At 43.0% G+C, this 25,969-nt stretch overlaps 1 protein-coding gene across 2 annotated transcripts; it reads right to left on the bottom strand.

The window, feature by feature from the left end:
- Nucleotides 1–1,056: 1,056 nt before the first annotated feature.
- LOC100283230 (uncharacterized) lies at nucleotides 1,057–11,565 on the bottom strand. Of its 2 annotated transcripts, XM_008645511.3 has the most exons (3): nucleotides 11,045–11,565; nucleotides 1,383–1,861; nucleotides 1,057–1,298 (listed from the first exon to the last, which is right to left on the bottom strand). In XM_008645511.3, exons 1-2 carry the CDS (start codon nucleotides 11,257–11,259, stop codon nucleotides 1,423–1,425), a joined length of 654 nt encoding a protein of 217 aa, XP_008643733.1. In that variant the 5' UTR covers nucleotides 11,260–11,565; the 3' UTR covers nucleotides 1,057–1,298; nucleotides 1,383–1,422. The 2 variants fall into 2 exon arrangements, with proteins under 2 accessions (XP_008643733.1, NP_001149604.1); NM_001156132.1 differs by having other exon boundaries at nucleotides 1,078–1,861; nucleotides 11,045–11,407.
- Between the last annotated feature and the right edge of the window lie 14,404 nt (nucleotides 11,566–25,969).

The raw sequence follows: 25,969 nt of genomic DNA, 5'->3' as shown, positions 1-25,969 counted from the left end.
GATGCATGCGTCCCACTAGCCCGACCTGACCACGCGCGTGACCACTAACCTGGCTAGGGCTTCCTATGCCTATCGGAAGCCCTGAGCTTAGCTATAGACCCATTACATTTAGACCGAAAAGAAAAGACAGAAAGATGTTGATATTGGACCAAAGCTCCAATAACGATGAGAGAAAGCCTTTAGTGTAGATGTCAGCAAACTACGAGCTTGTTACAACGTGATGAACATGAATGTCCCTGACAGCAACGTGTTCACAGATGAAGTAAAGATTGATCTCAATATGTGTTTGTCTGCTGGTACTTGAAGAGGTAGACGACGTTGTCGTAGTAGACAAGCGTGGTCTAAGTGAGGGGGTTGTGGAACTTATGGAAAAGTTGGCATAACTAGGTCGCCTCAGTCACCCCATTAGCAACAGTTGGGTACTCCTTAACATTGAAGCGGGAAATTACATGTCAATGCTTGAAGGCCCAAAAGATGAAATTGGCCCTAAGAAACATAGTATAACCAAAGGTGGACTAACGATTGTCCGAGAATCCAACCCAATCAACGTCATTCTAGACGATCAGCTCAGGTGTGGAGCATCGACGATAAAGCCCGTAGTCGACAATAACCTAGAGGTACCAAATGATCCACTTGACCATGCTCAATTGCGGCTCCTGTGAATAATGCATATAGACAAACCTACTAGACGGCGTACACAATGTCGACCCGAGTGAAGATGAGATACGGAATAGCACCAACAAAACTACAGTACAAGGGATAGATCCAGATACTTATTCAGATATTAAATTTTTAGTCTTTTTCTTTAATTATGAATAAGTAGGATACTAATGTGCTATATAAATTTATATTCTTGTTTTTAGCATTGAGCTTGTTAAGATTCATAAAAATAAATTTCAAATTTATCTTATATCTCCTGAAATCATAGACATAACATTCAAATATAGATACAAATCATAGATATAACATTCAAATATAGATACAGATCCAGATGATTAATGCAAAAAAATACAAAAATTTAGTCTTGTTTTTCCATAATATGTTTAACAGCATAACTAAATATTAACATCATATTTTATACATATCTATTTCAAATATTAAATTTATCCTGTAATTAAGATGTTTAGGATCCATCTCTACTGTACACAAGGGTTTCAAGGCATCGGGGAAAAAATAATGTGCTTACACTGCTATTTTTGTAAAATCCAACAAAGTCTATGCAAACATATGTTTTCTTCTCGCTCCCTATCCTCGTCATCTTGAAGACGGGTGACAAATCTAAACTACGATATCGGTCCCTTCAAAACCGAAAATCAAGTTAACCAGCAATTCAAATCTAAGCCTATTCCAGTATTATACATCCACAAAGATGCTGAGAATACCTCGGACACGAACAAACCCAAATAAAATTCAGGCAACATGTCACATGGAACTGCAGCACTTGCTCTTAGGGATCTCCTGAGCTGGGCCTGGGACGATGACCTTCTTCCCTGCCAGCGATGGTGCGGCCCCATTGGCCCTTGGGTCCGCTGCCATGTTCTTCTTGCTGTGGATCTTAAAGATCTCTGTCAAGACGGTCTGGAAGGCATTTTCTACATTGGTCGCCTGCAGCGCGGAGGTCTCAAGGAAGAAGAGGTTCTCCTTCTCGGCAAACTCCTTGGCGTCCTCGGTGCTTACGGCACGCTCGTCTTCGAGGTCGCTCTTGTTGCCAACCAGCATGATCACAATGTTTTTGTCAGCATGGCCCCGAAGCTCTTCCAGCCAGCGAGGTATGTGGTCGAAGCTCTGGCGTTTTGTGATATCATAGACTAGCAGAGCTCCCAAAGCACCTCTGTAGTAGGCACTTGTGACAGCTCTATACCTGCAGTTGTTGAAACAACAAGCATGACAAGCTGTCAAGCTAACTAGATAGTACATCAAAGATATGTGAGGTTTCAGATAAAAGTGTGAAGTGCTATGACATCTGTGTTAACTGCATTGGTGCAGCTGGGTTGCAATGTTTCAGATAAAAGCTAATTATTGGCTTTGGGTCGACCAAATTCATCAAGGTCATCGAACCAATTGGCCCAGTGGGTCAGGGAGTATTTCATTTCAGTACAGTACTGAAGAAGACAACCACCACACATCTGTGCGCTTGGGTACTCTAGCGCTGTATTTTTTATGCTACCTGATCAAAGAAGCAGCAGCACAAGAAGCAAAATCTAAACACACTACAGGGAGAGCAGCTGTTTAGACGGTCTCCAGCAGCTTACCCATCCAATTCCCCACCTCATCCGCTATTTCAAACTTCACTCTCACTGAAAGCAGTGTTTTCCGCGACCATATACACGAGACAACCACCTTGATGCAGACAGCCATAGGGCTGTGCACCAGGATGGTGCTGGAGCACTAGAGCCCTGAGTACGGAAAGCACACCAGCGGAGAGGGTCGTTGGCCATCACACCAGAGCAGGTATGCGTGGTTGACACAAGGCACTGCCTTCAGCTCCACGTACATGAATGGTGAAGGAGAGTCGGGTGTTTGCGTTTTGTGTGGAGGGGGAGGTCAGTGACGATTGACGAATGATGTGACATAGGGGGAGGTCAATAACCACAGCTGCTCAGGCTGACAGAAAGCCAGTTGCATTGCATCTTCAGCTTTGGCAACACACTTGTAAAGCCTGGGCCCAAGGCTATTTCCAGCAGCCTCCCTGTCCCACCTCCTAGCCAACTTCCTATTTTAAACTCCATTATGTAAACAGTACAACCTAAAGTTTAAAATAGTGTCTTGCACGGCCATATGCACGCTCTACTGAGCATGGCCTAAGACTGCGGCCAACAGATCTTGCATATGGCCGTGCAAAATATTGTTTTATAATGTAGCACTGTTTACATAGTAGAGTTTGAATCTATAAACAGTGCAGCCTATGCACGCCATGCTGAGCACAGCCTAAGGCAACGACCAGCAGATCGTGCATATGGCCATGCAAAACATTGTTTTGTAAAGTATTGTTCACAAAGTGACCTTGATCCAAATGATTTCTAGAAGGGCTTTAAAGCGAAGAACAGTAGCCGAGGGGCTCACAAATCGTCAATGGGTGTCAGATATTCGGGGATGATTGTCTGTAACGGTCCTAGTGGAGTATCTGCAGCTATGGAACTTGGTTGATGGGGTAGTTCTGCAATCTGACATCGCAGACCAACACATCTGGCGCCTCTCTGCTCAAGGTACTTATTGTAGCAAATCGGCCTATGATGCTCTCTTTGTTGGCTCTATCCCTTTTGGCCCTTGGCGACGTGTCTGGAAGACCTGGGCCCCCTTAAGATGCAAATTCTTTGTATGGTTGGCAATCAAAAACAGGGTTTGGACAGCTAATAGACTGGCAAAAAGAGGTCTGCCCCATCCAGTTGCTTGCCCTCTGTGTGATCAGGCCGAGGAAACCATCCAGCATATTCTTGTCTCCTGCGTGTTCGCTCGGCAAATATGGACGTCCATATTACACAATTTAGGCCTCCTAGCCATTGTACCTCAGCCTAGATGCACTCGTTTCTCAAATTGGTGGTGCCAAAGTATCAAGAAAGTGGAGAAGAGTCTAAGAAAAGATCTTAATTCCTTGATCATTTTGGTCGCTTGGGAGATTTGGAAGCACCGTAATGCTTGTGTTTTTGAGGGGGTTGTGCCCTGCACCCAGCGAGTTCAGAGTGCTGTGATTGAGGAGGGCAGCGTTTGGTGCTTGGCTGGTGCATCAGCTCTGCAGGACCTCGTCCTACGCCAGCTCCCTAGGGGACCCTAGCAGTTTGCCTGCTGGTGGTCGTTTTGGTCGGGTTGTTGCTCTGTGTGCGTGGCGCGTTGTGTTAATGTCAGGGGGGTCTCGGCCTAGGGGCCTTTGTATTAGGGGTTGACAAGTCTTGTCTCTCCTATGTATTTTTCTTCTTAATATAGTGACACACAGCTCTCCTGCGTTTGTTCAAAAAAAACAAAGTGAAGTTTGAAATAAGAGATAGGTATATGTAAGTTGTTGGAGATAGCCTAAATGGACGGGGCAATGCCATCGCAGGTGGGTGGTTATGGGTTACTCAGGACCTAGAAGTGCTTCACACCAACTGGAACAAAATATGGTGGTCTAACCCAGGGTATTTACACTACAATTTGGGTTGGTTTGGTGACAAAAGAATTAGAGGGGATCCATGGGTTGAATAGCAAGGGATTTCCTCCCCTAGGGATCCCCTCCAATTTCCTTGTCACCAAACCAACCCTTTAGGTATTGGATAGTGGGATATGGGTCGATCCAATAAAATCTACATCTGGTGCTGGAGCACTATAAATTAACAGTAGGGAAATGGGAAGTTATCTAATATGCAGCATGTCCAATGCATAAAATTAACATTAGGCAACCCATCATGGATCACGTGTATCGGTGCAAAACAAAATACAGTTCAAACGAGAAACAATAGGAAAACCAGCAGCAGCCTGAAAAATGTTGCTTAGTTGCAGTACAATAAAGCATGTGTTTCGATTAAAATCATAGGCGCACAGATAACAGCTACAACAGAAGTGGTCACGAAGGAATTGAACAAACTATTTCGAATAGTCAGTTCTCATATAAACTAAATCAACTTATTAGAATAGAAACTTTGCAGATGAATGTGTATATTATAGTTATAATATACCCACACATTTCAAAAGTAAACAGGAATGATGGAATACAACTTGTGGAATGATAGTTAATAGGAAGAAATCCATTTTTGACCTACAAACTATTATCAGATTCCAATTTTAGCCATCAAACTCCACTACCAGATATCTTTACCCCCTGTCCTATATCCAAACTGACCAGTTTTTTTGTTCTTAAGACCAGTTAATCACTGCCAGGTGTCCATGTGGATTTTTCATGTTTTTCCTTCCATTTTTCAGCGATTCTTCCAACATGGCAACCAAATCACAAAAAGAGGAATTAAAATAAATCACAGAGACCACTTATTTCTCTATCCACCTTTGTCTCCCTTTGCAGCAGCTTGTGTGAGTTCATCATTACACCTGCCAAAATTCATCCAGAAGGTGCACTGTCTACTCTCCTGTCTTCAGAACGATGAAAAACAGAAAAGTTTGTGGGCATGGTAGTGTATTCTTCTTCGATTGGAGACAGGCAAGTGGATAAGGACATCAATTGGTAACAACCTGGGGCCCTGTCCAGATCTGGCCCCAGCTTCCAGATCCAAGCCCTCCCTTGGAATAGCCGTGGCCACTCTAATCTCTCATTTCCTTCATTAGGGAAGCAGCAGATGTAGGGACCTTGTCTGTCTCCTAAGCAATTCCATGCCTGCAGTTTTGCCTTACCCAACTTATCTAACTTGGCTAGCAAGCACTAAGCGGAAGCCGTTCCCTCTGTTGCTGCTCTGGAGGCAGGGGTGCTGACAACAGGCAGGGCGTGTACTCTTGTCACCGTCTTTTGGACCCTTTTGGGCCTTGTAACATGTTGGGACTCCTTATGGACGCAAATAGGGGTCCTTGCACACCCCTTAGGCTATCTCCAGTAGACTTCCTATCCCACCTACTATCATACCTCCTATTTCAATCTTCACTCTGCAAACAGTGTATTCTACAGTAAAAACTGTGTTTTGCACGGCCATATACACGATCTGCAGAGCATGGCCTTAGGCTATATAATCAGTAGCCGACAACAATGTTAGGGTTCAGGTTTTGCTTTTTTTTTTAAGAAAACCGCAGGAGAACTGCGCATCTTATATATTAGAGAGGAAAAAAGACATTACAATAGAGGAGAAGTTGCAGAGCAACTCTCCCACCAAATAAACCCTAAGGAGATTACAGATTGTTGCTGAAACTCGACCCGACCACGCCCAGGGCAGCAACTGAGCCCAAGCCCCCAAACTCCTTAGCTCCTGCCATTACCCAGCAAACGTACTCATCCGAGAAACACCGGAAAATCCTGGGTAATGAGGGTGACTCCCCATGGAAAACTGCTCTGTTTCTCTGAAGCCATAGACACCAAGCCCCCAGGATGATCAGAGAGTTAAGCCCCTTTTTTCTGGTCTTGACAACCTTGTGGCTTGCCTTTCCCCACCAGTCTGCAAAATTCTCTTCATCAGCTGTTGGAGTGAGGTGCCCCAAGCCAATAGCAGCAAGAATTGTGTGCCAAAATTGCCGTGCAAAAATGCACGCAGTAAGGAGGTGCTGAATTGTCTCTTGGGCCTGATCACACATAGGGCAAACATCTGGGTGTGGCATTCCCCTCAACTGTAATCTGTCGGCTGTCCAACATTTGTTCCTTATTGCCAACCAAAGGAAGAATTTGCATTTAGGAGGAGCCCAGGTCTTCCATAATCTCTTCCAAGGCTCAAAAACAGTAGAACCAAAGAGAAGGATCAATCTGTCTTTGAACAGTCACCGTTATAGGTCTGTGAAACCCCAAATTCGTGTTCCATTTTATCCATCTGCAATTGTCACTATACTTGAGTTCCATTTTATCTTATTCTTGTTTGTGTTAATCGATTCACAGCATGGATTAGCGTTCTCGACAAGGCCAACCAGATTATAACAAAGTTGTTAACTAGAGATGTGGTGCTAAGGTTATAGGGTACAATTTTTTGTGATATGAAGCCGCATCGATGTGTCTCTCTCCACCAAATCGATACTTATCTTCAACATGATGGAAGATCAGAAACTTGGTCCCCATCACGCGCTCTAGCTGCATGCACATGTATGGACTTCTCTTGCCCGATCCCAACTAATAATTGAAAGTTTCTTCAATTGAAATAACTTACTACCACTAACACACTAGATATAGATATCTCCTACATTGTGGGCATGATTGAAACTTTCCAAAACTACTCGCTCGTGGTCTTGGCCATGGTGATTGCGCCCCTACGGTGTACGCAGCGCACCTAGGGCACTCCTGACTGTGTCTCCCACACAGGATCGACACTACTACTGTTTGCCCCACGACACACCTCTTTCCCCACGAACATTGTATCAATGGACTAGCAACAATAACATGTTGTAAGATTATTTGCAACGTCAAGAGTTCACAAATTTTATTTGCTATAGGAAAATTTGCAGATTTTTTACATCAAAAGGTTCAAGTTTGCTTCATCAAATCTTATGTCTAAACAGTCATATGGCAATTGTTATCAGTAGACTCTAGTTTAGATAGTATGCAAAAAACAAACAAGAGATGAAATTGCATTTATAAGTTGTATCATGTGAGTATAGTTAAACATAATTCATATGGCTGTTCAAGTTCAGTCGCCTAATGTTTCTGACGGGGCGTTTGGATCCCTTCATTTTAAAGGAATTGGAATTCACTCAATAAAGTAACTTATTTAGTTTGGAATTTGGCATTCCACCACTTTCCAAAGTTCAGATATAAGGTTATCTCAAATTCATAGGGTGGAGGATAGGAAATGATTTTATGCATGATTAGAATTTGTTTCTAATCTGTAACTTACATGACACTCTTCGTTCTACTCCTCTATAATAAAAATGTAGCACATAAATATCTAGGACATCTTGCTAATAATAGTATGCAAATATATTTTGTATAAAAGTGAATTAGCTTAATTGATATATGCCTAAATTACTATTATTAGAATGGAATTCAATTCCAGTGATCCAAACGGGGCGTGAAAGAAATGCAATGAATCATGTGTGCGCTAATCAAAGTGCATCAATAGTTTTATTGTAAGTTCAAATGATACCAACTAAATAGCAAAAAAAAGTATGCTAAATGAATGTAAAGAAGCATACCCGAAAGTATCATGCATCAGTGTCTCAAAATTTAAAGGAGGTAACTATGATGCAAGGCCCCTAGTCGACCATCTGACTCCAAACATTATCTCCTCGCATCCGCATCACAGACCACAAGCACTTCCCCTTCTCATGCTATGGTCAGGTGCCACCACCATCCTCACCACCAGTCATGCTCCAGCACGCCATCGTGGATGACGACGACCTCAGCTGACATGAAGCCCTGGTATGAATACATCGCCTCTCCCTCCCCTTCTTTGTTGACCAACACCAACCCACTGCCATAGTCCACCTCAGCCACCTAGTTCATCGTCCCTCCAATTGCCACCACTGTCACCCTCCCCTTCTAAGGTCGTAGCCATTAGAGAGTTCTACCCAAAACCCAAACCCCTAATCCAATCCCGAGCTTGAAAGAGACGATGCAGATGGTGACCAATGAAGGAGGTAGTGGCCGATAGAGAAAATCATCAAAGGTGGATGAATTGTATTTATTTTCACCTTTCTTCCAATTTTATAACAGTTTTTCATTCGTATTTGGATTTGAATGATTCACAGTAGTGACTCGATTTTCTATATGAGGGGGGGGGCTCCACTTAAGCCTAAATTGAGACCCCTTGTTGGGGATTTCACCGCAGGTAGCATCCCTCTATAATTTGGAGTTACATGACAAGCATTTGTTATCAACATAGACCTACAGAGAAACTTCGCGCCAAATGAAGCAATCAGAAGTGAGAAACTTCTGAATGTTTAGACTTCGCCTTAAAGCCTCGATTACGAAATTAGGAAGACTAAGTACGTGAAGCTTCATATAGAACCCCTACAAGCGAAAGAAAGCACACGAAGACTACACATGTGAAGCTTCATCCACGAAGATTGCATATGAAGACAAATGTCTTGCGAAGTCTTTACAATAGGGACTACTTCAACATCTCAAGTGATGAAATCAGAAGATCTTCGTAACACATGAACACTTGAAGATTAACCGTTCTCAAGGATTGGTTATCAAAGATGGATGAAAGAGATGAAAAATGAGTAAATGACCACACAACCCTCATGTAAACGAACTGTTGTAATATGAAAGTTGAGAGGTAGGGATGTCTTTTCGTGTAAATTACAAAGATGGGGACTTCAAATAAATACCCCCAACCTGTATTGTTCACAAACACGAGAATTTTTTATCCAATACAACTTATTTCTCTATTTCGTGCTTGGATTCATTCGGTACCCAACACCACTCCATTTAGCTTTTACCATAAAAATATAATACCATTTTTAGCCTCGCTACCTATACATAAAATCAACCTTCCCATGTTCACTCCTTTAGTCACTTAAGTTCGACACCTATTGCCACATACACACACACACACACCAACATAAAGCGATAGCTTTTTAAAGTCGTAAGCCCAAACGACATCATCAAAGCAAAGCATGCCTTACTGTTGCACGCTTGCTAGAAAATAGGTAGGGCGCTAAAAAATGCATTTGGTATTGACCTTGGAAGGATATTGACGTGTAGATGATTTTATAGCATCAATTCACGAGCTATCTGAAAAATATTACTTTTTCATCATATTTCTAACATTGTTCCAATGTGATTTCAAGGAAAATCATTTGCATCATGTGGACTTTATCCAGACAGTACAACTTCCAGTGTCGAACAAGCCAAGAACAACACAAAATCTAGTGGCAATTATGTATTATGTGGTGCCACACACTACACCTATGGCTACAAGGCCATAACACCAGCCACATGCAGGAAAGAATGTTATTTAGTAAATTATGTCCACCATTTACAGACCCAACCAGTCCTCAGAAAAACAAGAACACCATGCATAACTTGCTAACTTCAACACCTCATGACATGCAATAAAAACACTCTTAGTATTTAGTAAATCATATTTTGTATTCCACGGTCCACCAATGTGACCATGAGACCATTGTTTTGGTTGAATCCACAACACTGATTTCTGCATCGGTAGGACTACGAAAAACAAAAAATTAGCAGGCTGTTTCTAGAGACCACAGGCTGACAAGTGACGGCAGCCTAGGATCAACATTTTCACACTATGTAACCTATGACAGCGGGAGTGACATGCTTAACCTTAACAGCACATGCAATGCCTAACAGTAGTGTTTGAGTATTTAGAAAATTGTTATGCTCTCTCAGGCCAGTTCACACAGCTGCATCTGTATAACGCAGAAAAGCACACACAGTTTTAGCAGACTGCCAGACTGATAACCTAGGTTACCCCGATATTTCACACAGGTTGCCTATCGCTATCGCTATCGCGATACGCCGATACATATCGGATACTCCGATGTGCCTCCAATATGGTATCAGGAAAATATTGAGGATATCACCGACAAAAATAAATAAATTTAATCCTGATATTTCATCGATACTCATCCAATACTTCACCTGATACATCGCAGCCCATAGCCCCTCAAAATGAAGCATATCGTCTCAGCAGCCTAGTTTGGTGGCCCATCATCTCAGCAGCCCAGTTCACGGCACATTACCTATCCCTGCTTATGACTACTCCCTCCGGTGTCCTATTAGCTGTCGTTTTGAACAAGGTTCGAGTCAAACTTATAAAATTTTGACTACAAATAACTATTTTGTTATTTAGTTTTGAAACCTAATATTTGTATGCACCGATTTGTCTTAAAAAGTACTTTTATACAAGTATAAATGTATTAAGAGTTTATTTGTATTTTAACAAAAAAATATTGGTCGAAGTTATATTTTGGAGCCCGTGTCATTGTCCTAAACGACAAATAAATAATAGGACACCGGAGGGAGTATGTTTTTACTATTTTTATTTGCTGATTGTTATGCTAGAGTGACAAATGTTTGAGTACGTATATTCTGATTTTTTACATTTATATACTTGGCGTATGCCGTATCACCGTAGCCATAACGCCGCATTGCATTGCAGATCAGCGCCAGTGTCACAGGACACTCCATTTAATTGTTGACTGGGGTAAAACGTAAGGCAAGCTAAGCTGACTACCTCAACAACTGGAGTGCAGCGAGCTACAATTGTACCAACTACCTTTGGTGCAACGATGGTGCAGCACAAATCGTTCATAACGAATTCGCACGCACCACAACAAAATCAGACGAACCATGCATCGACCTGAAACCCGAAAAATGCAAAATAGAGAGGAACGAAGCTCAAAATGACTAAGCGCGCTGCGCTAGTTCACTGCGGGGCATCACCACCCAGATCCCCTTTTCTGCGGTAACATAACCCCCAAGAGATCGAAGAGGAGGAACGCGGAAAGAGAGCGGACTTGCCTCTCCTGCCCGGCGGTGTCCCAGATCTGCGCCTTGACGGACTTGTGTTCGATGACGAGCGTCCGAGTCTGGAACTCGACCCCAATGGTGGCCTTCGAGTCGAGGCTAAACTCGTTGCGGGCGAAGCGCGCAAGGATCTGCGACTTGCCGACAGCGGAGTCGCCGATGAGCACCACCTTGAAGACGTAGTCCACCTTATCCCCGCCCCCCGCCATCGCCTCCTCCTCCTCCTCCCTTGCTAGCTCCGGATGTTTCGCTCGTGCGCAACGGAAGTTGGAAGCAGCGGCGGAGTCTCGGAGTGAGGCAGCGGAGTGCGCGTGGAATGCGGATGAAGGTCGGGCGAGTGGCTTGGTTGGAAAATACAGTATTTTTTATGGGTTTGAGATTTGAGACGAATTTTTTTGATTTGAGACGGGGCGCCGGGGCTGGGAGCCTGGGACGGACGACTCGTCTGTCGGCATCCGCCTTCTTTGCTCGGGCAGTTTTTTTTAAGCTGGGCTGGTTGCACGTCGGCTTCCGCCTTCTTTCCTCGGGCAGTTTTTTTTCTTTTAAGTTGGGCTGGTCGTGCGCCATGGGTGGTGGCAACTAGGACTCGATCTCCCATTCCCACGAGAAATTATTTTATTAGAGAATAAAAATAGAGAAGTTTCTTCTACCTTTAGATGTAATCATTCTGACGGGTAAACAGAGAATGGAGACAAAGATGGTGAAGCATTCTCCGTCCCCGTTTTCCGCGGGCCCATTAAATTTATATATAACGATGTTTTCGTATAATAATTAATTATAAAAATAAATAATTATATTGTTAAGAGATCACTCATTGTATAAATATATTTATTTTGATGTATACATAATGATTCTTACATCTAACAATGTATATAAATGACAATAGTTTGCATTAATAATATATGAAGTACATTCTAATTATAATTTGAGCGGGGACGGGATCCTCGACGGGAATTTAACCCTGCGGAGAACGGGGATGGTGAAAAATGCTCCACACAAGCATTTATGGAGATCCTCGTAGAGAAATGAGAGCTAAAACCCGACGCGTAATTCCCCGTTACCATCCCTAATGCTAGGACTCCTCACGCGTGCAGTGTTGCTGCGAAGTCTTCCTGGTATCGGTACTCCCAACCGGCCTCACTCTGTACGATCGATCCATTTTTCCCTTTCCAGAGAATTTTCGCCTTTTCTTCATTGATTGGTCCTAGAATCGCCGATGCTCACGAGGCGCCAGATTGCTTCTCCGTCAACCTCACTATGTCGACATTTTTGGCCCATCAACCATGTCGGCGGTCATGGAGGCTGCACAGAAGCTCCTCGGAGCGAGCACAAAATTCAATGCCAAGGAGCTCACCAACCTAGTCCCCAAGGTGCAGTTTGCGGATCTACGTGCCTCCCATCCTCGATCCCCAAATGCCAAAATGCTCCCATCCTTCCACCTCCCCCTTCCTTCACGTGTGGCATCTGGTTGTATCTCGCGTGTCTTTGGCTGTGTTGTAGGTATACATGTCCAAACGGGTGGGCCGTGCCGGACCGGCATGGGCCCGCCTTCGGCTCGGCACGTTTCAGCCTGGCACGTCTGGGCCCGTTAGGTTGACGGGTCGTGCCGGGCTGGGCAACCGTGCCACATCTCAGGCCCAAGCACGACACGAATATAGCCATGTCGTGTCGGGCCGGACCGGCCCGCAGCCCGTTAAGACCCACCATGCTTTGACCAGAGTGGGAAGGAAAATAAGGAAAAAAGCCTTAAAAAGCTTTACAAGGGCCGGCCCATAGCCCGTTAAGGCCCGCCATGCTTTGACCGGAGTGGGAAGGAAAATAACAAAAAAGCCTAAAAACAAGCTTTACAAGGATTTGAACCCTGGTTGGAGGCTTTAAAGTGCCTAGCCGTACCACTCTAAACGACTAAATCAAATTTATTTTGTGTCTAAACTATTAAAATTGCTTCTAATATACATAGAAATGCGCTGGGAAATTTAAAAAAATAACTAGGTCGTGCCAGCCCGATCCCGTCAACCACCGGATCGTGCCGTGTTCATGATGGGCCAAAAGCATGTCATTCCACAGGCCACTCGGCGGCCACGACCCACCTGAACATGTATAGTTGTAGGACAAGGAGCATGTCCTGTCCTTGAAGCCGACGTCATCGTTTCTCCACGTTGGTGTGCCCACCACCGTCATCAAGATTCTAGAGTCGTTCGAGTCACTACAGTACTACACCACCAGGTCGAGTTCGCCGTCGTCATCTCCCAGCACAGGCGCGAGATTCCTGAAAGGTAAATTAGGAAGGTTTTGTGAAGCTTTGTACGGTTCTTTAGATAGTAAGGCTTTGTATTCTTATGGCAGTGGCTTCGCTATAGCAAACTCAATAGGTTCCGCTATAGCAAACTCAATAGGTTCTGTATGGCTCTGTACAACGTCTTCTGGTAGTGGCTCCGCTATAGCAAACTCGATAGGTTCACCTATGGTAGTTTGTTTCATGTGAGCTTCCTCCTCTGGTGCTACAGGAGCATTATCATATTATTGTAGATTTGTGCCTCCTTCAGTGGTTTCGCAGGCTTCTGGGAGTGGTGGCTGGTCTGCTTCTTGTGGAGGTGGCATTTGTGCCTCTAGCCTAGGTTATGGCGGTGGCGCTGAACATGTCTTATGCATGCCGACATCTCTACCTCTGTCATGTCTTACCCTCTGCCTTTTGTACGTCCATAAAGGAGTCGTCGTTGATGTTGCAGGGTTAACAATTGACTTAATAACCTTTGTAAGTTTGTTGGGCCTGACAAATGAGTTCCTTATTCTTGTTCAGCTCAACATGCGAATATGCAATTTGCTTCTCTATCACTTCAATATTGGTCATCGCCACCTTAATTGAGTTGTCGTGCTCTATCAATGCATTTCTAAATACCTCCCTTAAAGATTTGTCAGTGAGCGACGATGCAAAAACAACCAATGATGACTCCAATGAATTAACACCATACGAGATACCTCTTTCAGTATTTGTGGCTCGACCTGTATCAGTTGATACAGATGGTTGCCTCCCATCTTAAGTCGTTGGTGGTCTCGTGCCCCTGTTTGCAACGGCCTTTCGACGAATTATACCATGAGCTTCTCGAATAGAACTGGTCGAGCCACCACACGCAGCACATACAATAACAGGTTGTGATCATCAACAACACAGGACCTCGACTAGCAGAGTATATTGTGTTCTTGACGTCCCTGAACTGGCACAACGCATTAAAAATGCGCGAAAACAAACAACATAAGAAAAAAATTGTATAAAAATACTATGAAAAAGCAGACGTGAAAATGAGAAAAAAAACACAATTACTACATCTACTAACTATTACTCAGACTCTAAAACTTGATGCATAGTTGTTCAGAATACCACTACTAACTATTACTGAGAGTAGGTAGTGAGTATTGCTGGCACTACTAAAAATATTACTAAAACTATGTAGTAAGTATTACTACAACTGTTTAACTATTACTGAGAATATAAAACTTGATACTTAATTATTTAGAACACCACTACTAACTATTACTAAGAGTATGTATTGAGTATTACTGCGACTACTAACTATCATTGGGTCTAGGTAGTGAGTATTCTAATATTGAGACTATATAAAACTTGATGCATAATTATTCAGAATACCACTACTAACTATTACTAAGAGTATGTAGTGTGGGTATTACTACCACAATTAGAAATATTACTAAGTCTAAGTGGTAAGTGTTACTTCCACGACTAACTATTACTGAGACTATAAAACTTGATATACAATTATTCAGATCACTACTACTACTATTGTTGAGACTAGGTAGGGAGTATTATTATGACTACTAACTATTATTGAGAATATAAAAAATTGATGCATAATTATTCAGAATACCACTACTAACTATTACTGAGAGTATATGGTGGGTATTAATACCACAATAGAAATATATTACTAAGACTAGGTGGTAAGTGTTACTGCCACGACTAACTATTACTAAAACTATAAACCTTGACACACAATTATTCAGATCACTACTGCTACTATTACTGAGACTAGGTAGGGAGTATTACTACCACTACTAAAATATTATCGAGACTATAAAAACTTGATGCATAAATATACAGGAATACCACAAATAACTATTACTGAATCTAGGTAGTGAGTATTATTAACACTACTAACTATTTCTGAGACTATAAAAATCATACTACACTTACAAGGAGGTCCCATAGGTTGATTTGTCGACACTAATCGACTTTTTGTAAAGGTCTCCAATCCTTTTAATTAGACTCCTGGTAAACACGCTCTAGCGAGGTGTTCCATCTAGTCGTGCAATACCGCATTCAAGATTGTCGAGATAGTAAACCTGTGATATAATATTTGGAACACTCATAATCGCCATTGAAAAAACTAATTTGACACCATAAGAGTAAAAAATGACACAAACAAAAAAACAACAGTAAAAGAAGAAAAAATATGACCATTAGGGAAAATGCATCCTTGTATAGTGGGTGTCGACGATTTTCCTAATCGGTCTGTTGGGGACTTGTTCTCAAATGCTATGAGTTAAGAACAAGGCAACACAAAAAAATGTTAAACGTTAAAGCCCTTCATCCTTCGAATCATTATTTCCCTTGGGGATATAATGATTTTTGGACGAAGGTTATGAAGGACATACCTTCATGAACGCAACATATAACGATGAAGAAGAGAACATATGAAATATAAAAGATAACATAAACAATCATATATCATTCTCAACTCATTTCTATCTTATTATTATGGAAGAATATAAATGATATCAAATTACAAATGTACCTTCGGCTTGAAAGAAGGTAAAAGTACAAGCGTGACGCAAAAAGCAAAATGCCAAGTTCGCCCCCTCAGTATGGGGGTACTGTTCACCTATTTATAGGCACGGGACACAGCCCATATAAAATTACATCCATGCCCTTTACATTTGATAGTAATTCTATAGAAATCCACAGAGGTCTGAATAGCCTTTTCATCTTTAAGTCGGTTTCCTTTTCTGCTACCACGCCGAAGCTTTCCTGCTCACATCTTCGGCGCTATATCAACCTTCGTATTATTTGGGCTTCTCCTACTGTGATATCGACTCGAGTCCGAAGATACCTGTTCACACATTATACTCCAGAAACACTGTTAAATCTTGTTTTTGAGGACCTTCGAAAGTCGAAGGCCCCCAACAGTAGCCCCTCGCAATATTAATTTGTTAGAATAATAAATTTAGATTGCGACATGGACGAAGGCCTTAAGCCGAAGGTCCGAAAAAACACCTTCCCTTTGCTAGAATAGCAACATTCACTGACAAGCGGGGTCTTTCAATTTTCAACGCACTGGGCGTATAAATAAGAGCATACCGCGAGCTCATTTGGCACGCTCTCTTGCCATCTGCTCTTTGCTCACTTAATTTTTAGCTCTTGCGCACCAAGGCTTGCTTAGCTTTTTAAGTTTTTAAGCTTCGGCGTTGAAAACAGTTTTTTAGTGTTTCCGAAGATGTCTGAAGATAAGAAGGCTGCTGCCGAGATGAAGCTGAGTCTCTCTGAAGAGAAAAACCTGGGGTTTCTTATAGCAATGTCGAAGACCAATACAGAAAAAATCACCAAAGAGATTTTAGAAGGTTTGTCTGAAGATACTGATGACAGCGACAGTTATGATGTGGACAGTGGTGGTGAAGACTCCGAAGATCGCCCTTGGCGACCAAGCCATGCGGTTTTCGGCAAATCAAGTATCAAAGAAAATCATCTTGTCAACATGAGGGGAAGATATTTCCGGGACTTGTCCGTTGTGAGGGCCGACGAAGGAGAAAAGACTTGTCCGAACCCTGAAGAAAATGAAGTCGTAGTGTACCGAAGCTTTTTGAAAGTTGGACTTCGATTTCCCCTGAGCAACTTTGTCGTAGAGGTGCTGAAAATATTTGAAGTCTATCTTCATCAACTTACCCCCGAAGCAATCATAAGGCTGAATATCTTCGTGTGGGCCGTGAGAAGCCAAGGTCTGGAACCTGATGCGAAAAGTTTCTGCAACATACACGAATTATTGTACGAGACAAAACCCTGGGGTAAGGAACAGTATCACAATAATTTTGGCTGCTACAGTTTCGTTTCTCGGTCTGGGTCAAGCTGTCCCGTGCCAACCTTTCGGAAGAGATGGCCCGGCGACTGGATGACAGAATGGTTTTATGTGAAGAATGACCTGAAAACACGGGAAGATATTAAAGGTATAATTATGCGCCCTATTTGGCAAAGCTTCGGCCTGCGGAGGCCGAAGGTTGAAATGAATGAAGCTGCCGAAGAATGCCAGAGAGCCTTCGGAGTTATTTGTTCTTTTATTGAAACGAGAGATTTGGTCCAAGAGCATATTGCCTTCAGAGTATGGCCGCTCGCGGAAAAATGGGAAATGCCACAAGAGACTATAAAGAAGACTGACGAAGGTGGACTTATCAGGCTGAAGTATACTTTCAAATTCGGAGACAAATTCGTAGAGCCAGATGATGACTGGCTAAAAAGCATTGAAAATTTAAGTGATGAACTACTTGGGGCTTATTCGAAGGCCGAAGATACTGCATTGTCAGCAGCCTTCGGAGGCCGGAAAAAGAAAAGACTGAACCGAGTGTTTGACGCAATCGGGTTCGTCTACCCTGACTATCGTTATCCCATTCGAGGGCAGAAAAGAAAAGGCACGACTTCTGCGAAAGAAGAAGCTGCAGCTGCTCCTAGTGAGCCAGCACTGAAAAGAAAAAGGATAAAGGTCCTCACACATCGGCCGCGCTATATTGAACCAGCCTCGGTGCCTGAGTTCACCGGAGAGACCTCTTCGGCCACCGAGGCTGAAGAGCCAACCTTGCTGCCAGAAGTCGCAGAAATGGCCGAAGCGCCAACAAGAATAGAATTGGAAGAACCAAAGATTTTGTTACCAGAAACCAAAGAGATGGCCGAAGCGCCATCGACAGAAGAAATGGAAGAAGCAAAAGGATCAACTGAGGGATAAAAAATATCAGAAGTTTTAAGTCCTTCAGCAAATGTTGAGACAATAAAAAACCAAAAGGGTCCAGCGGTGACTCCGAAAAGAAAAAGAATGGTCAATGTGCTAGATGTTCTGGAGACAATTAAGTCCTCAAGCACAACTCCGAAGAAGACTGTTGAAACTTCCGAAGCAAAAACTGAAATTTCTGATACTAAGGCTCCAAAGCAAGAAACTGAGGCTGAAGCTGGGCCCTCAGAGCCCACGAAGGTAAAATCCTTGGAAACCGAGGAAGAAAAAATGACGGAGCCAATTCTTGTTGAAGAAATCAGTACTGTTGCCCCCGAAGCATCCCCCAAAGTCCTTGATTATATTGTTCGACATGCTTCAGGGAAAAAATTATCAGAAAAAGAAAAGCAAGAGGCCCAGCTTTACGCCCAAAACTGAAGTATCCAACGGGGGCGTTAATATTCAACGGCAGCGGAGAAGAAGACTTCTTGTATTGTCTCCCTGACAGCAAGGAGATTTCTGTCTGTCGGGAGATGAGCAAGAGCTTCGGATTCCCAACACTAGAAGACGGGCTCTCGGTGCTGTCGAAAAACGAACTGGCCGACAGCCTGGCGTACAATAGCTTAAAGGTGCAAAAAATGAGATCTTTGTATTTTTTCTTGAGACCAAAATTTTTTGTTTGCTTAAATTTATTAACGCACACACATTTCTCTTTGCAGGGCCTTATACTTAGCAATGCCCTCAGGGCCCAAAAAGATGCCGAAGACGAAGGGTGTGTTATAGCCCTGAGCAACCTTCGTTCCGAAGTGATTGAACTAAGGAACGAAGGTCTTGAAAAAGATAAAATATTACATTCATTGATAAATAGAATAAAAGAAGACGAAGCTACTTTTAAAGGTCAAGCTGAGGCTCAGAAGCGTGAAATTGAAGATCTTCGAAAACAACTGGCCAGAGTTAAAGAGGAACGCATACTTGAAGAAACGAAGCGAGAACTTAGCGACCAATGGGCAAACCATTTAGAAGGAACTGTTGAAGAGCTTCGTTCGTCCAAGAAAAGATGCTATGATAAATCTATGGAGTGTGTTAAGAGGATGAAAGCTAGCTTCGCCAGCGTCGGCGCATTCTCGAGCGAAGAAAACTTTACCAGAGGCAACCCCGAAGGTCCCATCGAATGGATTAATCACGAAGCTGAGGCCTTTGAGGAAATTTTAAATAGCCGCGGAGACATATGTGCTTTCTCGGGTGCCAGGGGGATTGCCACCATTTTGGAGAAAAAGGGCTGCGAGCATGTAAAGATTTTAGCGCAATCCGAAGCTACCTTGTCCTTCGAAGATGTAAAAGATCCTTCAGCCGAAGCTAGCATGGTTGGTGGAAAATTTTTTACCGATGTCTGGGATAATGGTGGTCGAGAAATGGCCCGAGAAATTATCCAAAAAAGCGAAAAGGGCATCCATGATGCAAGAAAAGTAGCAGAGGCTGCTGAGAAAAGCGCAGAGCCCGAAGGGCAAATAGGTATTAACTAATGGTTTTTATTGTGTTGTAATTTTTGGTTTTAAACTTCGTTCGCAATTTGTAATAGCAATGTAGCCGTATCCTGTCCTCCTTCAGGTCCTACTAAAGTGTCTCCGGGCCCTCACCCGAAAGGAGACGACGAAATTAAAAAGATGGCTGAAGCTATCATGGATGAAGTTGTTAATCGGCTCCTGAACGAAGCTGCGGAAGTTGTACTTAGAGAAGATTAAGTGCTATTGTAAAAACTTCTGAAATGTAATACATGTAACATCTTGTAACCCTGAATATAATATACTTGTTTTTATGGTTCAATTCTTTACGATGCATGAAATTTTACATACGTACCGTTTTTGAGTCTTTGACGAAAAAACACCTTCCCTTCTTTTCATGCTTCGTGAAGAAGAATTTTCATTTATCACAACAATATCCGTAGTGTTCTGATGAAGAATATCCAAGCTTCGTTAAGATATTTTCCGAAGCTACACTTCCGAAGATCAATAGTGTATCTCCTTGTGACTTAGCATGATTTTCCCTTTTTTCAAAACATTCTTCTGAAGATCGATATTGTGTCCCCTTCTTGTGCCATATGCAGCATGATGTATGATGCTTATGCCATGTGAAATGATGTGATGATGTTATGCTATGTAAGATGGTATTTATTCCGAAGATACACGCACATCCCTGTAATAAAACACATAACCTTTTCAAATCAGCGTTGACTTTTCGCTGTAAGCCTCCCTTAGGAGCTTCTTCGCCTTTTACTTCAGCGGAATCAGCGTTTATTTTTCGCTGTAAGCCTCCCTTAGGAGCTTCTTCGCCTTTTACTTTCAGCGGTATTCGCGTTGACTTTTCGCGCTTCGCCTTTTACTTAGGCGGTATCAGCGTTTATTTTTCGTTGTAAGCTCTGCATTCCCTTTGGAACGACTTTGGAGCAGAAAACTTACACTGCGCTCCCTTTGGAACGGCTTTTTGTAACTTCAGCAAACTTACTCTGCGTTCCTTAGAACGACTTTTTGTTGCTTCGAAGAATTTTTGATAATTCGAAGGTCCTCCTTGTTATCGCAAATCTTTAAGCTTCAACAACTTTGGTGAAATATATTTTCCTTGTGGCAAACAACGAAACTATTACATGAAATTTTAAAAAATGTCCTTTATTACACAGAAAATAAAACTGAATGGAAAAGACTACTATCAAAGTAGGATATTTGTCAATAGATGTGCTTCGACTCTGGCACAGTGCTATTGACTGTGCGAGCTTCGGACTGTTCTCTGAAGTCCCTTTGGTGTTGAGCATATTGGCCCCCTTCTGGCTGCTGGCCTTGTTGCAGTGGTGGTGGAGGCGGAGGCTGTTGCCAGGAAGCTTGAGGTTGACTCGCCGAAGCAACAGAAACTGCAGGGTGGTTGCCTACATATTCTGGGATGTAAGGCGAATGATACGAAGTAGTGTGCATGATTTGCTTCGGCTGAGCCTGCTGTGCTGCAGCTTCGGCTATCTCCTTTTGCTTCTGGATGGTAACATGGCACATCCTGGTGGTATGGCCCTTGTTTTCACCACAGAACAAGCAAAATATTCTCCTTGGTTGATCTCCAAACTTTCCGCCGAAGCCCCTGGCGCCTCTGCCTCTTGGAGCTGGCGGCCGGAAGGAGCTTTGTTGTTGCCCCGAAGCCTGTGAGGAGCACTGTGGCCTTTGCTGTTGACTTCCCTTATCATCATTTTGAGTAGAGTTGTGAATTGACCTAACATGCCTCGGATAAAATCTTCCTCCGAAGCCCCTGGTCATTTCAGAAAACCTGAAAGCCTCCTCCCTTCTTTGACGAAAATCGTTGTCGGCACGAATGTACTCGTCCATCTTCTGGAGCAGCTTCTCCAAAGTTTGAGGAGGCTTCCTAGCAAAGTATTGAGCTGAAGGTCCTGGCCGAAGTCCCTTGATCATGGCCTCAATGACAATTTCGTTGGGCACTATTGGTGCTTGTGCCCTCAATCGCAAGAACCTCCGGACATACGCCTGAAGGTATTCTTCGTGATCCTGGGTGCACTGGAATAGAGCTTGAGCAGTGACCGGCTTCGTCTGAAACCCTTGGAAGCTGGTTAACAACATGTCCTTCAGCTTTTGCCATGAAGTGATCGTTCCTGGTCGAAGGGAGGAATACCAGGTTTGAGCAACACTCCTGACAGCCATAACAAAAGATTTTGCCATGACTGCAGTATTGCCACCATACGAAGATACTGTTGCTTCGTAACTCATCAAAAACTGCTTCGGGTCTGAATGGCCGTCGAATATGGGAAGCTGAGGCGGCTTGTAAGATGGAGGCCAAGGTGTAGCCTGCAGCTCAGTGGACAGAGGAGAAGCATCATCAAAAGCAAAATTTCCATGATGGAAATTGTCATACCAATCATCTTCGTTGAGGAAACCCTCCTGATGAAGGTCTTTGTGCTGAGGCCTTCGGTTCTGCTCATCCTGAGTAAGATGACGAACTTCTTCAGAGGCTTCGTCTATCTGCCTTTGCAGTTCAGCTAGCTTGGCCATCTTTTCCTTCTTCCTCTGTACCTGTTGATGAAGCATCTCCATGTCTCTGATTTCTTGGTCTAGCTCATCCTCTGGCGGTGTTGGGCTGATAGCCTTCCTTTTCTGGCTTCGGGCCTCCCGAAGGGAGAGAGTCTCCTGATTGGGGTCCAGCGGTTGCAGAGCTGCAGCCCCAGTTGCTGAAGCTTTCTTCGGCGCCATAGCGAAGGTTTATGATCGCCGAAGGTGTTCAAAACTCGAAGAGTGGAAGTGAGTTCACCGGAGGTGGGCGCCAATATTGGGGACTTGTTCTCAAATGCTATGAGTTAAGAACAAGGCAACACAAAAAATGTTAAACCTTAAAGCCCTTCATCCTTCGAATCATTATTTCCCTTGGGGATATAATGATTTTTGGACGAAGGTTATGAAGGACATACCTTCATGAACGCAACATATAACGATGAAGAAGAGAACATATGAAATATAAAGGATAACATAAACAATCATATATCATTCTCAACTCATTTCTATCTTATTATTATGGAAGAATATAAATGATATCAAATTACAAATGTACCTTCGGCTTGAAAGAAGGTAAAAGTACAAGCGTGACGCAAAAAGCAAAATGCCAAGTCCGCCCCCTCAGTACGGGGGTACTGTTCACCTATTTATAGGCACGGGACACAGCCCATATAAAATTACATCCATGCCCTTTACATTTGATAGTAATTCTATAGTAATCCACCGAGGTCTGAATAGCCTTTTCATCTTTAAGTCGGTTTCCTTTTCTGCTACCACGCCGAAGCTTTCCTGCTCACATCTTCGGCGCTATATCAACCTTCGTATTATTTGGGCTTCTCCTACTGTGATATCGACTCGAGTCCGAAGATACCTGTTCACACATTATACTCCAGAAACACTGTTAAATCTTGTTTTTGAGGACCTTTGGAAGCCGAAGGCCCCCAACACGGTCAACCCTGAACTTTTCTGCTTTATACCTTAAATCGTCACATATGGCCTGACAACAGTCATATTCCTTTGCTATGTTCATGTCTTCGACGGGGGCGTAATCTGTCCCAAAAATATTCAAACTTGTTGTAGGAAAAAGAAGCGAGTTGTTTGCAAGCACCAAAAAAGCAATGTAAATTCTAGTCATCATCATATTTCTGATGGTCGTTGGTCATCCGTTCAACAACCCACCGAGGGACTTCCTTCGTGCTCAGCGTCTTGAAAGCAGACATGCCCTTTGAACGGTCGGCTTTGAATCTTTTAGCCATGCCTTTTGACTCGCATTGTGTCCCCTTAAACATATATATTGAATGATTCATTATTATTATATACCGAAAACAATGTGTGAACATAAAAAAGTGTTTTCTTTACTTACTGACCTGAATCTGCTTCTAGCACTGGTCATCTTGTGGTAGCAAAGTTGGAGAATTTTTTATTACCCCTTGGCAAACCAGTGACAAGGTGGACAACTTGGGTTGTTATTGGCAACGAGCGACCACCAACTTCGATGCGCAGAGGATTATCATGTACACTTGAAAGCAAGTATGCCCCCAGCACCCTATCATCGAGGCCTTGTATATTCATTATTGTGAATCATCTAGGCCCCTTAGTGGTGTTTTGGTAATTAATGATAACTACTTGTGGACTAACAATTCTTGGAGAAATAAGAATGAAGGATTGGACCACAGGAAGCAGGAAAGTCTTGGAGACTTATAACCATTGGTTGTGGATCAAGTGAAGGCAAAGGTATAACATAGGTTTTGTTTTTGCTGGTCATCAGGAGTTTAGAGAAGAAATTGACGGATTAGTAGGCTAGACAACTGTACTATTAAGAGGGGTCAATGAATTTGATCAGTGTAAAACTTAGTGCCTCATAGAGTATATAGTGTTGCATTTGCATGAGGACTAACAACGCTTCGTTTGCAAAAGTCAAAATCTTTTATTAAAGCACAATCTAAAATTACTGAGTTCTGGGGTCGGCGGACCGTCCAGGCCAGGAGGCTAGACCATCCGTGACTCTGCTAGAGGGTCTACTGGCGCACATGTCCCTATGTTCCTGCACGGACCGTCCGGCCAAGGTCATCGGACCGTCCGCATGTCCCAAAATGGATTTGGGCAGGGGCGATGTGTTTTTGAGTCTTTGTACTACGGACTGTCTAGGGTTTTTGCCCGGACAGTATGTGGTCCAAGGGAGGACAGTCCGGTCATGGTTGGTGGATAGTCCGCCCGTGTTGTTCAGTATAGTCAGTGGTCCGGCATTTCATATTGACAGGTCCCGGACCGTCCGACCTAGGCTGGCGGACTGTCCGGGCTTGACTTTTTTTTATAGCACTGACATGTTTCAAATGAGAATTATAGTCGTTACTTGTACGGCGGACCGTCCAGCCCTAGGGCGTGGACCGTCCGGTGTGCGCAGACAGTGTGCTAGTTGCACATAACGACTAATATTGTGTTGGGGGCTGTAAATAGAAGTGGAGCTCGTGTGTGAGTGTTCTCTTAACCATTCCTAGCATACATTGAGCTCATTTGTGATCCTCTAACTCAAACTCTCACACTCGTTGCTTGAGATTGCATTCTAGTGAGTGATTGAGAGCTTCTAGTGCATTTGCATCCATTATGATCTTTTGAGGCACTAGATGGTACTTCGGGCAAGCGTCATTGTCTTGTTACTTTTGGAGGTTGCCGCCTCCTAGATGGCTCGGGTGTTTTCTTTGTCGAGCTCTCCGTGAAGATTATGGAGGAGCCGCAATGTTGATTGTGAGGGGTTCTCGCCCACCTCGTCGGAGCAGCAAAGGCGACGCTAGTGGAATCAAGGAATTGAGTGAGTTCTTATCCACTTGGCTCAAAGATCAAGCCGAGTCTTGATAGAGTAGCAAGTGATAGCTTGAATTCCACCTCAACATGGATAAGAGGTGATCGGCAAATCACCGACACCACGGGATAAATTTCGGTGTCATTCTCTCACTATTTACTTATTACTTGCAAGTAGTTAGTAATTTGTGTATTGTCTATCATTTGTAGTATTGACATAAATTGCTCATCATATTTTGTTAGTGTTGGGGGCCTTCTTCTTCGCCGAAGGTCCTCTAAGCAAAAACACCTTCGGCAGGACGATATGCAAGAAGACATAACGCGAAGATATATATCAAAGCTACAATCCAGGGAGCTTCGGCATGACGACACGCCTTGAGACGAAGGGCAGCACCGACTTAAAGAGGGAAAGACCGTTTAGTCCATGATAACTTATGTCATGTTTATAATTAGTTATTAAGGACATAAATGTAATTTTGACCAGGTTGCATCATGTGCCTATAAATAGGTGAACAGTACCCCTGTACTGTTCACGCTGACTGGTAATCACTGGCACGTCGTTCTTGAATTCTTACCTTCTGTCCAGCCGAAGGTACAAATGTAATTTACTGTTATTAATGTTTGTCCATGATTAGATAACGAGAATATAAATAATCTAATGATTTAATGTGATTGTTCATGTTATTTTCCATTTTTCATATGTTTCTACTTTCATTATTACATACTGAGATGATGAAGGTATGTCCTTCATAACCTTCGTCTGAAGATCATTATATCCTAAGGGAGATAATGCTTCGAAGGACGAAGGTCTTTGACCATTAACATTTTGTGTTGCCTTGTTCTTAATTCATAGTATTTGAGAACAAGTCCTCAACAGTTAGCCTATCATAGCTAGGAAATTTATATCTCTTGTTGTTTTGATTAAATTTCTCTAGTATCTTTGATTTTAGTTAAAACCGTTTATTCACCCCCCTCTAGCCGGTATCCTAGATCCTACAAGTGGTATCAAAGCTTTGGACTCCATTGTTTGTGGATTTAACCATCCCAGAGTTGGACAAAATGGCTAGTAACAACAATGTGCACATTGGGAAGCCACT

Source organism: Zea mays, chromosome 5, assembly GCF_902167145.1.
Source record: "Zea mays cultivar B73 chromosome 5, Zm-B73-REFERENCE-NAM-5.0, whole genome shotgun sequence".
In the NCBI taxonomy this organism is placed as follows: Eukaryota; Viridiplantae; Streptophyta; class Magnoliopsida; order Poales; family Poaceae; genus Zea; species Zea mays.
Note: the sequence above shows the minus strand (reverse complement) of the source record. Positions and strands in the feature narration are given on the sequence as shown.